The 16,488-nt window shown below is 38.2% G+C and overlaps 1 protein-coding gene across 4 annotated transcripts in view; it reads left to right on the top strand.

Moving 5' to 3' along the window:
- The window catches only part of atp8a1 (ATPase phospholipid transporting 8A1), a 113,153-nt gene that overhangs the window by 19,067 nt on the left and 77,598 nt on the right, over positions 1-16,488 (top strand). For all 4 annotated transcript variants that reach the window (XM_066720600.1, XM_066720601.1, XM_066720603.1 and 1 more), the window contains exons 3-4: positions 11,085-11,184; positions 13,799-13,897. In XM_066720600.1, the coding sequence (XP_066576697.1) occupies positions 11,085-11,184; positions 13,799-13,897 (199 nt within the window). The remainder of the gene's footprint in view (positions 1-11,084; positions 11,185-13,798; positions 13,898-16,488) is intronic.

Below are 16,488 nucleotides of genomic sequence, written 5' to 3'. Positions count from 1 at the left end.
AGTATTTCACAATCTGCTCAGTTACTGGGATTTTCACGCACAACCATTTCTAGGGTTTACAAAGAATGGTGTGAAAAGGGAAAAACATCCAGTATGCGGCAGTCCTGTGGGCGAAAATGCCTTGTTGATGCTAGAGGTCAGAGGAGAATGGGCCGACTGATTCAAGTTGATAGAAGAGCAACTTTGACTGAAATAACCACTCGTTACAACCGAGGTATGCAGCAAAGCATTTGTGAAGCCACAACACGTACAACCTTGAGGCGGATGGGCTACAACAGCAGAAGACCCCACCGGGTACCACTCATCTCCACTACAAATAGGAAAAAGAGGCTACAATTTGCACAAGCTCACCAAAATTGGACAGTTGAAGACTGGAAAAATGTTGCCTGGTCTGATGAGTCTCGATTTCTGTTGAGACATTCAGATGGTAGAGTCAGAATTTGGCGTAAACAGAATGAGAACATGGATCCATCATGCCTTGTTACCACTGTGCAGGCTGGTGGTGGTGGTGTAATGGTGTGGGGGATGTTTTCTTGGCACACTTTAGGCCCCTTAGTGCCAATTGGATATCGTTTAAATGCCACGGCCTACCTGAGCATTGTTTCAACCATGTCCATCCCTTTATGACCACCATGTACCCATCCTCTAATGGCTACTTCCAGCAGGATAATGCACCATGTCACAAAGGTCGAATCATTTCAAATTGGTTTCTTGAACATGACAATGAGTTCACTGTACTAAACTGGCCCCCACAGTCACCAGATCTCAACCCAATAGAGCATCTTTGGGATGTGGTGGAACGGGAGCTTCGTGCCCTGGATGTGCATCCCACAAATCTCCATCAACTGCAAGATGCTATCCTATCAATATGGGCCAACATTTCTAAAGAATGCTTTCAGCACCTTGTTGAATCAATGCCACGTAGAATTAAGGCAGTTCTGAAGGTGAAAGGGGGTCAAACACAGTATTAGTATGGTGTTCCTAATAATCCTTTAGGTGAGTGTATATATATTTATATGTGTGTATATATATATATATATATATATATATATATATATATATATATATATATATATATATATATTATATGTGTGTATATATTTATATGTGTATATATATATATATGTGTGTGTGTGTTTTAGTAGGGATTAATTCCTTTTTAAGTCTAATTGTGGGGAAAAGAAAATAAAACCTAAAAATCCTCCATCATTTAATGCAAAACAACCTGTTTTGTATTACCAGTGTCATGTTCTCTTACATATTGTGGAGCTTAAAATGTTTGTCTGTTTCACCAGAGGAAACATGTTTTCTTTCCTTGTGGAAAAATTATTGTATTAAAGGGTCACTGAGGGTCTGCATCTTCTGTCATCTGTTGTTAGTTTTAAGGTCTCTTGCATGAGTGCCTGCAGATTTTAAGCTTTCCAACTGAAATTGTGTCCACAGAGGTACATAATTACTGTTTTATCTGAGATGCAGTGAAGCTGTCAGTTGACTGCCCCCTTGGTTTACTTACTGGCACCCATTCCAGTGCAAATGATTGAAAGGGGACACTTCAGCACATTAGAAACATGGGTATTTTTCTGTTGACTGCCTGCTAAAACCGTGAATCATTGATTGCAATGACAGTCAATGGCCACCAACAGACAGAAGGATACCTTAACAACAAGGAAAGTATTTTTGAGGAATTGCCTTCTACATTATAATTCTGGTTTGACTGAAAACATCCAAGACATTTTGCATTTGGGGTCATGGTTAACAAACTAGCTCCACTAAAATGCATTTTAGGTAATAACTATTCTGAATTCTGAAGATTTTGTGAACACATTGGGCCTGATTGTCCCTGTAGGCAAACTGGCCCTGTAATTAATTTAGTATAGATTGGGCAGTTTTTGCAGAAGGGAACAAAAAACTATTTTTCAATAAAACAAACATTCAATACTATGCTATTTAGCAGTGTTTTTAAAAAATATCATAAAGCTCTTAAAGTAATTATAAAAACCAAGAACTACACATCTTGTATTATTAAAATCACATTTTGTTCAGTCCTGCTATAAAAATAGTCTACGCTTTTAAGAGCTTGTGGCCTTTCAACACAGACAATTGTAAGTGATGGGAAAATTAAATTAGCCATCACATGCCTAAATTGGTACAATTTAATCAGAAAGACCCGTGCTCTCCTAACTCAATTCCAGTTGTTCACTATAGGGTAATGTCAGTAGATAAGCTTCACTGATCTACTATTAACATGTTAGAAGCCGCTGTCAAGAGATGAAGTGAACACAGGTATTTTCTGAGGAGGGGCCAATGTAGCCAAATGTATGTAAATGTAGGGCTATTTATTATGTGATAATTAACCAAAATAACAGGTGTGAGTACCTTTTGTTTGAGTTATGTGCTTTTAGAGGACATGACTCAAACAAGAAATACTTGTTTATTGGTAGGTAATTGTTAATGCAAAAATTGTTCACAGGCTGATATAAAATCTAGAATGCTTTTTAATTTTATTATTTTAATCATAGTTTTGATTCAAATGTTAAAATGCTTATGTGCTGTCTTTCTATATTAATTGTATTCATTTGGTGGCAGTTTCACACCCATTTTTGGGTTTCTGTCTACAGTTTGTGGGGAACATAGTGTCACTTTCAGTTTCCATTGCAGGCATTTTAGTTGTTGTTCTGTAGTTGGTATGCTTAAAATGATTCAACCTCCCTTTGTACTCACTAACAGGGGACTGAGCGCTTACAGAATCCGAACAATAACTACTAGAACTAATTAGAACTAGTGGTGGATTTTCCAGACAGATATTGGTTACCATTGTCCATTTTTCTCACAATCTGATTGGGCAAGACAGTCCTAAAACGTATTTGTTTAAAACCTACATTTTCTTTGTCATTCCACTATTCATATTTCTGATACTGCTGACAGTTTAAAATAAATATCCATACATTTCAATGCTGATTCTTTTCAGCTTCAAATACTCAAGTCATTTCTTATGAAACAGAAGTATTTACAAGTTGCCACAGAGAGAGACCGGAGAGTACAGGTGAGAGGTAGCCATCTTGTTGTTTGACTAGTTTCAGAATAGTCTTAGCATTGCTCATTTTGTTTTAAGTTTGCCTTAAATTGACTTTAGCATTGTCTGTAGTTTGCCTAAATTGAAGTCAATTCAGTTCAGCTGCTGAGTTGGTGAAAGTAAACAGGTTGTAGAAGGGAGTTTCTGTCTAGGACTAGCAGGAATTCTGTTGTAGGAGGAGCCAGGTGTGGCCAGTTAGGTGTGAATTGGGGGTAGGGAGACAAAAGCTACTTAAAGCAGCTGTGCTGTTTCTCACTGACAAAAGTTAGGCAGTTGACTAGCAGCAGGAACCAAGAGAAGTATAAAGAAACAAAACAAAAACAAAAGTAACATTTAGAAGCATGTGGCCACTACAGTGTCAGGTTTGCAGAATTATTGCCTTCCTGGATGAACTCATCTAAGAAGGCTTCATTTGTGAACGTTGTTGGCAGGTTGAAATCCTAGAGATCAAGGTTTGTGATCTTGAGGCTCAGCTTGTCGATCTGCGCTGTATTAGGGATATAGAAGAATTGGTCAATCAGCCCATGAGAGAGATGGTGTGCACGCCAAAACCTAGGAGAGTTGAGACCTTAGAGCAGAACAGCGTAGAGAACTTCTGGGTTACAGTAGGTCGTAACTGCAGAAAAGGGCATGCACAACCCCTAGAGACACCCCAAGAGCTTGAATTACCTAACAGGTTCCAACTGCAGGACACCGAGCTGGACAGTGACAGCTCAGAGGGTGATGGGGGGACAGTTGAGCACCAGAGCACCATGGTGCCCACTCCCCCCCAGAAGAAGGAGGTAGTTATAGTAGGATACTCAATTCTTAGAGGTGTAGATGACAAATGTAAATAGTTAGGAACAAAACTAAAGAGCAGAACCTCCACCTTAGTTTTCTCTGAAATACTTCCGGTACCACGTGCCAGGCCAGGGAGACAGGCAGAGATTAGAAAGTTTAACACGTGGTTGAAAGCTTGGTGTAGGGAAGAGGGGTTTAGGTTTATGGAGCATTGGTCTTTCTTCTGGGATAGATGTAGACCGTCTGGTTTGTACAGGTCCCATCTAAACAGAAGGGGGGCTAATGCATTGGGAGCGTATGTGCAGTGAAATTGAGAATCATTTAAACTAGGAACCAGGTGGGCAGGGAGCTCTGACAATGGGAGATGTTCCACTAAGGAAAGAAAACCAAGGGAAACTGCCAGTAGGAAAGTCCTGAAATGTTTGTACCTCAATGCCAGGAGTATAAGGAACAAGATGTTAGACTTGGAAGCCACAGTGCTGGTGTGTGACTATGATGTTTTCAGAGTGACAGAAACATGGCTTACAGAAAATGATGGGGATGAATACAAGTTGGAAGGATACACACAGTTTAGGAGAGACAGGCAAAATCGAAGAGGGGGTGGGGTAGCATTATATGTGAAAAATGACATTGAGGCAGAAGAACTTGTATTAGATCCCAGTAATGGAACAGAATCTTTGTGGGTGAAACTTTTGAACAAGAGATCTGGAGGATTAGCAGTAGGAGTGTATTCAGAAATTCAGAAAGATGCTGCATTGTACAGTGTAATCAGGACTGCATGTAGCAAGGATGTGGCTGTTATAATGGAGGGTTTCAATTTCCCAAACTTAGACTGGGAAAGCCCAGTGGGGACTACAGAAGCAGAAATGGAAATGGTTGAGATGGTAAATGACTGCTTTCTAACCCAATTTGTCAGGGAACCAACCAGAGAGAGTGCATGTATTGACTTGATCTTTTCAAATTACCAAGATAGAGCCAGGGGGACAGTAGTTAGAGAACCAATGGCAAACTGTGATCACAATATGGTTAGCTTTGAGGCATTCATTCAAAAAACAAGGTCCAAGTCTAAAACAATGGTCTACAATTTTAGAAAAGCAAACCTTGAAGGTATGAGATGGCACTTAGAAGAGGTAGACTGGAGCACACTGGATACAGAGTTAGTTGAAAATGGATGGGTATATTTGAAGAATATACTACTTGAAGCTCAGGAGCAATTTGTACCAAAACTTAGCAAATTGAGGAACAAAAAACACTGGCCAAAATGGTTTAATAAAGGTATGCAAAAAAATATAAAGAGGAAGAAAATGTATAGCGCATACAAAAGGGATGGTGACGAAACAAAATACATAGAATATGTTGAGCTGCAAAGAGATCTTAAGAAAGGGATCAGGAAAGCAAAGAGGGAAATAGAAAGAAACATAGCTCTTGGAGATCAAACCAATGCAAAGAGCTTTTTTCAATATTACAACAGCAAGCGGTCAATAAAGGAGGAGGTGAAACAGATAAGGGCAAAATTTGAGGTATCTTGGAAAACGAACAAGATGTGGCAAATGTTCTAAATGAGTATTTCACAGAGGTTTTTACAAAAGAAAAAACAGATGACATGCCACAGGTTGACAATCAGTCCAGTCAAACCCTAAGAGAGATCAGGATAAATGAGGAGGAGGTACTAAAGGGACTAGCAGAATTAAAAACAAACAAATCACCTGGGCCAGATGTTATATTTCCAACAGTACTTAAAGAAATGAGGGAAATTATTTATAGGCCGCTAACTCGATTATTCCAAATGACACTTAGAACAGGAGATGTGCCAACTGACTGGAAGACAGCAAATGTCAAACCAATCCACAAGAAAGGGGACAAAACTGAGCCAGGAAATTACAGACCAATCAGTCTCACCTGCATCACCTGTAAAATGTTGGAAAAAATGATTAGACAGAAAATAGAGGAGCATCTCAATGAAAACCATATTCTTGGAGATAGTCAACATGGGTTTAGACGAGGCAGATCATGTCTTACTAATTTATTAGAGTTCTTTGAACATGCAACTGCAGCTGTAGATCATGTGAAAGCATATGATATGATATACTTAGATTTTCAAAAAGCTTTTGATAAGGTTCCACACCAAAGACTGATCCTCAAATTGGAAGCTGTAGGCATTCAGGGTAATGTAAGTAGATATTATGAACTGGTTGATGTCTAGGAAACAGAGGGTGTCGATTAGAGGAGTCGCTTCTAACTGGAGTGAGGTTGTTAGTGGAGTTCCACAGGGATCAGTACTAGGGCCTGTGCTTTTTCTAATCTATATTAATGATCTGGACTCTGGGATAGTTAGCAAACTTGTCAAATTTGCAGATGATACTAAAATAGGTGGCTCAGCAGATACAATCTCGGCAGCACAGGCTATTCAGAGGGACTTAGATAATATTCAGTTGTGGGCCGACACCTGGAAAATGAAATTCAATGTGGACAAGTGCAAGGTATTACATGCAGGTAACAAAAATGTCCACTATAATTACACTATGCGAGGTACAGATCTAGATGAACTAACGCATGAGAAAGACCTAGGAGTCTATGTGGACTCCTCACTTTCTCCATCCAAGCAATGTGGGGAAGCAATAAAAAGGCAAACGGAATGCTAGGGTTTATTGTCAAAAGTATAGAATTGAGAACAAGGGCAGTGATGTTCAGACTGTACAATGCACTAGTTAGAGCTCATCTGGATACTGTGTGCAGTTCTGGGCTCCACACTTCAAGAAAGATATCGCTGCTCTAGAGGCAGTTCAGAGGAGAGCAACCAGACTTATTCCAGGTCTGAAGGGAAAGTCCTACTGAGAGACTGAGGACCTGAATCTTTTCACCCTGGAACAGAGGAGGCTACGTGGGGACTTGATCCAAGTCTTCAAAATCATGAAGGGCATCGACCACATCAAACCAGAGGAGCTTTTCCAGATCAGCAGGGACACGCACCCGGGGACACAAATGGAAATTGGGCTTCAAGGCATTCAAAACGGAAAACAGGAGACACTTCTATACACAGAGAGGCGTCACAATCTGGAATAAACTCCCCAGCGATGTGGTTGAAGCTGAAAGTTTGGGAACATTTAAAAATAGTCTGGATAGGATCCTTGGATCACTTAGATATTAATAAACAACAAACGAGCAAGATGGGTTGAATGGCCCCCTCTCGTTTGTAAACTTTCTTATGTTCTTATATTCTTGTAATGTCATTCTACCATTAGTTGTTAACCACCTACTGTATTTGAGTCCTGAACATTAAATATTTGACATTTTTAAGAAAGGCATGATTTATTTTTGTTGCCTTGGCTTTGTCTATTCAAATTTAAGTCTCAGCACTCAGGGTTTTACCATAATAAATCATTCAGAACCAACTCTAAAGCTAAAGGGTGTTGAGGGGAATACCAATTTCCATTCTGACTCGCATGATTATATTAAGAGATGGTTCTTCACAACCTGTATGTGCATACATTTCACTGACATAGTATTAACCAGATTATTTCTGGTTATGCTTTTGAAGGGTTAACCATATAGGTCACTTCTGATATCTAGCATCATGTGTTAAAGCCACAATATGCCCCTGCCACATACATATCGGTTTAATAAACTATGACTACACAACACTACTACTTCTGATGTGCGGCTGTGAACTAACTATCAGATAAAGATGTAAATTTTAAAAATGTCAGCTTGAGAGCTGCATTTACAGAGAAGCATATCTCAACCACTGAGGTCCCTGTTTACAAATCTAGTCCTTCTTTGATATTATTTCGCTCTTCCTTTGAAAAAAGCAAAGGGAAGAAATTTAAAAAAAAGTGCTCATGTGGAAATTTGTAGAAACCATTTAAATGTGAATCATGTAGCCCAAAAGCATCAGCGCAACACAAACTTGTGTTGCTGTTTACAGGATAGCAGAGGAAACAAACTCAGTGTTTAATTATGACAGTTCTGTGTGCCGTAGCAGCTTAAAGGGAATGCAAAGAAACTAAGCAGACAAATCCGTTGATGAAGCTTGACGTCGATTTTAAGGTGCATTGAGCTCATTTGTTATTGTTTAGGTGCTGAAAGCTGCCTGAAGGATTCTGTTTTTTGGATGGCTTAAGGATGCAGAATTTTAATTCCAGCCCTAGCAACAGCAGTGGGTTGTATCATCCACCAGCCCTGGTTTTCATCCAGGGTTTATTTGATGTTGCCTTGGTTAAAATGTTAAATAGTAAAAACAATAAGTGTCGTTGGTAGCTGTGAGTATCTGCATCCTAAAAACTGAATGCAGTTCTAACAGTCTGCCTAACTTACAATATGATTAATGTTTAAACAGATTAAGAAAATGTTTTACAAATGAGTTCAATTTATAATGGAGAAAACCCAAGTCAATGCAATGGATGGCTTTATTTACCAGTACAGTTTTTATCTTACTTTATTAATCAGACACCTTAGGCTTAATCTTTGGCTCTGATAGTTTAGTATTAATTACTTTATGTACCCATGTATTTATTTGTATTTGTAATAACTGAAGAATTTAAAATCCAACCTTTTTAAGGAGTATTCAGATTTTAATCTGTTTACAAAGATTTCAGTCAGTGGTTTTATGTACGTTTTAACAATGTCAAAGTTCCTATGTTTGACACCAGATAAAATGAAGGGCACAAGAAAAAAAAACATGTGGTTATGTGTAACAAACTCCAAGGCTAGTGTGACTGAATGATATACCACTGAATTGCAACTACAATGCATGTATAGCAATGTATGCATGAATTGTATTAATTACTTATTTGGCTTTTGACTTTGATTACTCAACATGGGACAAGTAAAAATAATAATTGTAAGCATAATGATAATAGTGAATTATAATGAACTGTTAATTAATGCATCTATATGATTCTACTGATATTTTACTGCCACATTAGCCAAACTAAGTCATGTATCATATAAAGTAGTTGATACAGGCCAATTTGTATGCCCTGAATTTTATAATTACAAAATGATTTTAATTAGAGTATTCAGTCCAGTAGTCTGACTGTGAAACTAGATATTCTACCCCGTTCTGTATAGCAGCAGGCAGGGCATGAAAAGGAGTACATGTATTATTGAGGATGCCACGAAAGAAGCTTTCAATCTGCAAGCTATGCAAGTTATTGAAATGTAATCGTGTTTTGGAAAACAAAGACGGGAGAGGACAGAACATGGGGCGCTGTGTTGTACCTGGCTAGAGGTGAATAATAGATGTGATTATATACATTCTAAGCACAGCACTTAGTTTACGATACAGAATTGCTTTATGATTGTCTACTTCATTGTGACTTACGTCTGACTGTTTTTCATATGGCATCTAAGGCACAAATTCATGCACTGCAAATTAGTGGGGTGTACGTAATTCAATGTCTAGGCAGTGCACTATTCGCTATCTTGAACAAAATCAATTAAGTGGTCCTCTTACACTTCACTGAACCCTGCTCCTGTTCTCTCCAGTAATAGTGGTTGCCATCCCAGGCTGTTTACTTTTTTTTTTAATTGTCTGTACCTTAGCTTTAATTTATATTAAATAATGTGTTCTAGTTTGCTTTTTAAAATGGAAGGAATGTGGTTGTATGAATGAGGTATTACTGAATGGCACAGTCATGCTCATCAATAGATTAAGTGAAATTCACCAGGGCTTTGAAGATGTGTGTGTGTGTGTGTGTGTGTGTTTGCAGCAATATTATTCAAGATTCAGTATCATTTGTCTCTCAGATCCAGCAGCAATCAAAAGTAAACAAATGCCAGCTTAATCATCACATACATTTTCCTCAAAGTGGTTTTGCTGCCTCACCCTAATGTGACAATAAATCAGATGCTACGGCACACTTGACGCACAGCTAGCACAGCTCCGTTCGCCATGTCTGGGAGGCCTTCGCAGCCGTTGGGAGTTTGGCAGTCCTTATTCTAGCAGTAAGTTTAAAAGGCAAGGGGCAATTTTAATGCTCCAAATTTGAGAGCGGTTTACAATTGTCCGCTGAACATTTCCCTATAATTCAGAAGCACTTCTATTATTTATGAAGCGGTTCATCACTATGGTTTCTGCTCATTCAGCTGTCAAAGTGCTTTGGAATAGCCGAGCTAACTTGCCATTTGCAACCCACACCGGAAGAGTCACTAACATGAGCGCCGACCTGTTTGGGTCATGTGGTTCTTCAGTGTCCAGTGTGATGGCTCATTTGGGGCACAAGGCTTCTCCGTGGATGATGAGAAACTCAGAGACCATCTCTTCTTGACTGTTTAGTTTTGAGATGTATTTTCATGCATGACCTAACACTGGGCCACATGCATAAAACATCTATCCCTGTTACAAGTTTACAGCTTCTTGTTTGTAATTGCACATCAATTCACAAACACAGGCATAGGTGTGATGCCGTGTGGGCAAGACATGGGGAGACCACCCCAGGAGGCGCTGCCCTTCCCTGGACCCCAGAGGAGATGAATTAACGGGGTGGTGCTCCTGACCTGCTGCTTCCCCATGAATGGCTCCCCCTCCTTTCTTAAACATGCAATGACCCATTTCCTGGGGTAGTGAGGCAAGAGGAGAGCCTGGGTGTGGAGAGAGAGAGGGAGAGAAGAGCAATCATACAGTATTAGACGTGGCTTTATGGACTGGGATTTGGACTGTCTGCTACTGTGTTGCCTCATGTTTGTATTTAATGATTGCGTGTTTAGAAAGGGAACCGTTTGACGTTTGGGTAGAAATGAAGAGGAGTTAGGCTTTTGTAAGTCTTTGTTTTGATCACTACCAGCACTGTACTAAATCAAGTCATTGCACTATACCCTGCTTGTGTTTCCTACACCCAGCTTTAATTGAATTCGGAAGCCGTGTACATCCCCACATGGTGCCACAATCTAAATATCAATGTGTGTGTATCTATATGTGTGTGTGGGGAAAAAACATTAAACTAAATAAAATGTACTGTTGTCTGAATTTTATAAATGGTAAAATGTATTCATGGGCATTTAACAAATTAAACTTGCTCATGCTTAACTAGGTAGCTCCGTGATTATGCTGTTTGTTGACACATTTTCCTATGAATGTCTTTTTTGCAATACTTCTGCTAGCATTAATAAAGTTGACCTGTTCCTTCTACACATATTGGACATTTTATTTTTCAATTAGGCTTTCAATTAGAAGACAATTCCTTGTTGTGGTCTAACTGAATCCCACTCTTTGTTCTTGTGTATTTCTCAGCACCGCCAAGTACAATGTCCTCACATTCCTGCCGAGGTTCCTGTATTCCCAGTTCAGAAGGGCAGCAAACTCATTTTTCCTTTTCATTGCCCTCCTCCAGGTAAGTTGCATTACTGCATTGTGAGAAGAAAAATCTATGTAAATCATACAGAGAAAAGGCTTTGTAAATACCTTACTGTTTTGCCCTGCCTACCCCAAGCTATTCTGGTAGCCGTCACAAGAGTACATTTTGTGAACTAAGATATTTTTATTTTAAAATTGTATTCCCCTTTAGTTTACAGATGCATCAAATGCTCAAATTACATGGCGTGAAACTAGTAGTTTAAAACTGGATTTAATTGGTGCTTATAGCATGGCATTGCCAGCTTCCATTTCTGTTGCTCGTGATTCCTTTTACACCATCATTATAATGCATTTTGTAATGAGAGAGATGCAGTTCCATACTTAATACCCAAGGGGGGTTCCTAAACATTGAGAAGGTGAACATTGTAATGGATTTTTGGCACCCAGAGGGTTGACTACCGTTAACAACAAACTGTTAATTTTTTATATAGTAACAATGTTTTTTTCATGAAATAAATACTTTAATTTCAATTTTGGATTGTCAAAGTGCCGAAATTATTTAAATCTTCTAAATTTATTTTGGAAAATGCATTTCCTTTGGGATAATTTTCAGGTTTTATTGCAAATTATACGTGTGCAACTTAACTCATTTTGCTGTGCCGGGTCACACATGGTAATTATTGTTCTGCATGACTGTTTTGATCTCTGTACCCATGATTATCTCCATCTTAACGTATAACATTACAACAAATATGAATGAATTTGTGAGCAACTGACCTACATCAGGGTGTACATCTAATGAATAAAAATGAACATGTTTTGATGTTTATACTTTTTAACACTTAATTCTAACACTTATTAGACTCTCTCTCTTCTAATTTTCTGCACTGCTCAGCACTCTGATGCACTTTATTAAACCTATGCTACCTTATATGCTCCTACTTATGCATTGTTAGCACTTCTATGTTTTACTTCAACTTTTCCTTTGCCTACCCCCACCTTTAGCACATACAGAGAACTTAACTGTATTATGTGAGCACTTGTTATCTCATGGTACCAGGATGCATGCTTATTGTATTTTGTACTGATTGTAACTGCACTTTGTAATGCGTTGAAATGTTTCTTTTGTAAACTGTAAGTCGCCCTGGATAAAGGTGTCTGCTAAGAAGTACACAGTAATAGTAATCATTTTAATAATAATAATAATAATATTGAAACACCACTTACTCAATATCAAACTTGATATATATTCAAGGATAAATGCTATTTGTTATCCCACTTAAGAAATCTTGACAAGTTTGGCCCAAACATAGATCTAGAGGGAGTAAATGATAACTTAATTGGCTGGAAACAAAATAAATTGTAGCTTCTATAAATGCAAGAAAAAAAAATCCCATGTGTTCTGTTATTCATGAAAATATAAGAGCATTGTTCATGCAATGCTACATATTGTGGCAGTGTCTGATTGCAGTGCAGTTATGGTTAAGGAATTACTTAAATGTTTATTTTAATTTTATTTTTGTATTTTTATTATTAGTAGTAGTCTTTGTTTTTAGGCATGGACAGTTATATTGAAGACCGTTTCAGCAAATGTTTTTTGGTCTTAGGGCCATGCTCTGTACCAGCTACTAATCACACAACTGAGTGACTGAACATGTATAGCTACTCTACATCTAAATGCATCTCTCTCCATCCTTGGGACATATCTGACCTCCCATCCAAGATGAAACTTTATTTTAAGAATTGCAAAGCACTATATGCTAAATATGGTATTAATGCATTCAAGCACTAATAGTTTTCAGCTTACTACAAATAGAATCTTGAATTCGGTGCTCAAAACAAGCTGATTTAAAGTAATTCTGTTGGTGGCAATTTATATTTTGTGGGGTTTTATTTGCTCCAACAATGTCCGGAATTGAAGTATGATTGATCCTCTGTGTGATTCCCTCAGGCAGACCTCGTTGAGTGTTTGTTCTTTTAGTTCCAGAAATGACAGGTTACATTCTGGTAACGAACACAATTCAAATGTTGGGCGCTCCTTATCTAACCCAAAACTGTTGACTTCAGCTGTAAACCGTAATGCAACTCAGCTTCCCTCCCTTTTAATGATGACCCCACAGTCACTATTGACCTCCACTTGATAAATGTCAGTAGGAGGAACTCAAGGACATCTCAGGCTTGATAATATCAACAGTGTCGCTGCCAGTTTAATCCAAACAGGTTTGTCATAGCCCCATACAAAGTGTTAAATAGAGGGTTGCTACTGACGCAGTTTTGGTTGTCCGCTTCACATTTTATCTGATGTGACTCGGCTCGGGATCAGATTTCCCTGGCCAAAGTGGATGTCTGCTGAATCTTGCATATTCAGAAAGAAGGAAATGCAGCTCAGTCAAACTTGCTTAAAAATCAAGTTTCATAAATACATTTTCATATCTCAGACTCCTGTATTCTATTAAAACGTAATATATTTTGTGTAGTGTATATGTTTGTACTTATTCATATACATGACTCGCACACCTATTTTGTACCTATTTTGTATTATAAATGTAGAGTGTGTTACATTTTTGAAGACCTTTATTGTCATTCTAGGAAACATCATCCATTGTTTGGCTTTTGGTAGTTTTAATGTTATGGTACTTTTTTCATTTCAGCAAATCCCAGATGTTTCTCCAACGGGTCGCTATACCACTTTAGTTCCCTTGCTGTTCATCCTTGTTGTTGCTGCTGTGAAAGAATTCATAGAAGACCTGGTAAGAATGTCCTTTCTATAATATATATATTAAGTTTAAATTGGGTTCTATTCAATTCCCCTTTCAAAGAGGATACGTTTTCCTTTTTAGCAGTAGTGAAACCCGATTCCAGTATCTGTGTTTTGTATGTAGTTGAATATTCTATGCATGTTCTTGTTCTCACAGGGGTTGAAATGTTAGTTAGTCATGCTTACAGTTCTGTGCTGTTTTCACAGAAGAGTACACACAAATAAGAGAACACAAACGATAGATCGCACTCTTTACTAAATCGTTGCTGCTGTTGACAATGTGGGAGTAGTTTATGGTTTCTGAAGAGTTCAAATGCTAGTGCTTTCCAGTGAGACTTGAGGATAAATGGCGGCACATACCCTTCAGTGTCAAACAGCAGACAACCCATTTGACGGGGGATCTGGCAGTGGGAGCTGGAGCCGTGGACAGATTTATCAGACAAACCCGAATGCAGATTGAGAAAATGGAAGGGTGTTTGCATGCCAAAGACATCACATTGTTTAACGAGTGCCTAATGTCTGGCAAAGGCTGCAAAGGCATTGTGCATTTGTTGCTGAATAGATTTTATTCCTATTCATAATTCAAATATAATAATGTACTATATTAATCCATAAGACTCAGATGGGATCTGCAAAAACATACATGCTTTATATCCACTGTTGCTTTAGAAAGTCAATCATAACAGGGTGTGAGTTTTTCATCTTGGTTGCAAACTACTCGTACGTCTTAAAATATTATTTGAAACTACAGTTTTCTTTTGTTAGTACATCTAATTCGAACTTTGTCTCTACTGCTGCAGCCTGCATATGAGCAGATGGGAGCCAGAAATTGAGTATCAGTACATTTTATGGTTTAATGAAAATCAGTTCTCATAAGAGATTTGATTTATGCATTTTTCAGAGCTTTTAAGCCCAAAATGGTGGAGTGTATCTTTGGCACAGTTCCATGTGTGTGATTGTATATCTGCTCGACAGCACAGGAGAACGCTAAATCCAATACATGTTACCTGGTTTTCACGTCTTGGACATGAATTAGTGAGGCCAGTCTTCAAGGAATATCAGCTTTAAACACATTTTATCGGTCTTGCATCTCAAGCACCTCAAATTGCATCTTAAGAGGGAGTTTTTCCCACTCCTGGGAAATATTCTTGGATTCTGATTTCTATTAATACATTATGATTGATTTGTACTACTTAGATTCTGATATGGCTGTTTCATATCTTCAGAATAAGCAGACTTGAAGGCCTGATTATCTGTCTTCGAGCAAAGCAGGATTAGCTACTCACTAATTCTAATAGAGTCAGTGTGCAGTTTCAAGCAGGGTTTGATGTATCACTGATGAAGTGCAACCTTTACACTTCTGCTACACAAAAACAAATGCCCTGCAACATTTACTTAAAATATTATGTTGTAGTCGATATGTTTTACTGCCATTTTGACTCGGTTACTTCAGTGAAAACATTACCCTTGTACTGTAATTCCCTCTCAGGCAGAAAACTGGAAACAGTTTCAATTAATTGAATGAAAGGTGATGTGGAAATATGGCAGCTGATAGGCAGAGTGATTTTAAACCAGTTCTTTCAATAGGAAGCCTGGAAGACAATAGAGAGAGTATGTGTGGAAAGTGAATTACTGTGGGAGGTGAAAAGCGCTAAAACATAATATTACTTTTATAATCTATCTCTCTATCCATCTATCTCTCTGAAATTCCACATACCATTCTCTGACCAGATGAAAAAGACACAGATCTTATTCCTTGAATTGAAAGCATTAAATGGGGTGAACCAGTCATTGCACATTTATTTATGCAAGTGTGTTCAGAAGATGTATAACGGCTGTTAAAGTCGGCTAACTCGTGGTGCGTCAGTGGAACTTCCTGAAGAAGGATTGCAGTGACCCACTCGCCTGCCCAGTGCTCTCTGCTGTCCGAGCCCTGCTGACAGGGTGTTCTGCCAAACCTGCACACATCATGGCACGGGTAATAGCAGCGTTTTTTTTTTTTTGTTCAAACTAAATGAATCATGGTTTACTGATTAAGGCAAAGGGCATGTAACGAGGACAGGCCTGTCCTTTTTCAAAACTTTGCTCAGCTACCATGATGTAGTAAGATCCTGAGTAAATCATGTAACCTCTTTCAGATGTGTTCCTTGTGTAATACATGATATAAGAATGACTCAACATGTTCAACTATTGTGTTTATCTAAATAATGTCTTTGCTGTTTGTGTGTGTTGTGGAATGTATTCAAATGTTTTATATTGATATATTTCATTATAATATGTTCAAATATTTAACTTGATTCTCAATTGTAAAGTATAGAGAGGGAGATATGAGGGATATGTGATACGGCAATTGAAAGCTCTGGGTCTCTGCTTTCTAACAAGCTATGAACCAGCAACATGCAATTTAATAATAATTAATAAAGCGGATTTAAATTCAGCCAGGTTGTGAAAAAATAGGATCAGTTGAGATAATAGTCCCAACTTTTTCCCAGGTTTCAAAATGTTTACCATTTTAGCAAAATGTTAGTTTTTTTTTTTACAAAAGTTTAACTATGATTGTACCACAGATATTGGTCTGTTCTG

This window comes from Amia ocellicauda, chromosome 13, assembly GCF_036373705.1.
Source record: "Amia ocellicauda isolate fAmiCal2 chromosome 13, fAmiCal2.hap1, whole genome shotgun sequence".
NCBI lineage: Eukaryota > Metazoa > Chordata > Actinopteri > Amiiformes > Amiidae > Amia > Amia ocellicauda.
This window is presented reverse-complemented; position numbering and strand designations above follow the sequence as displayed.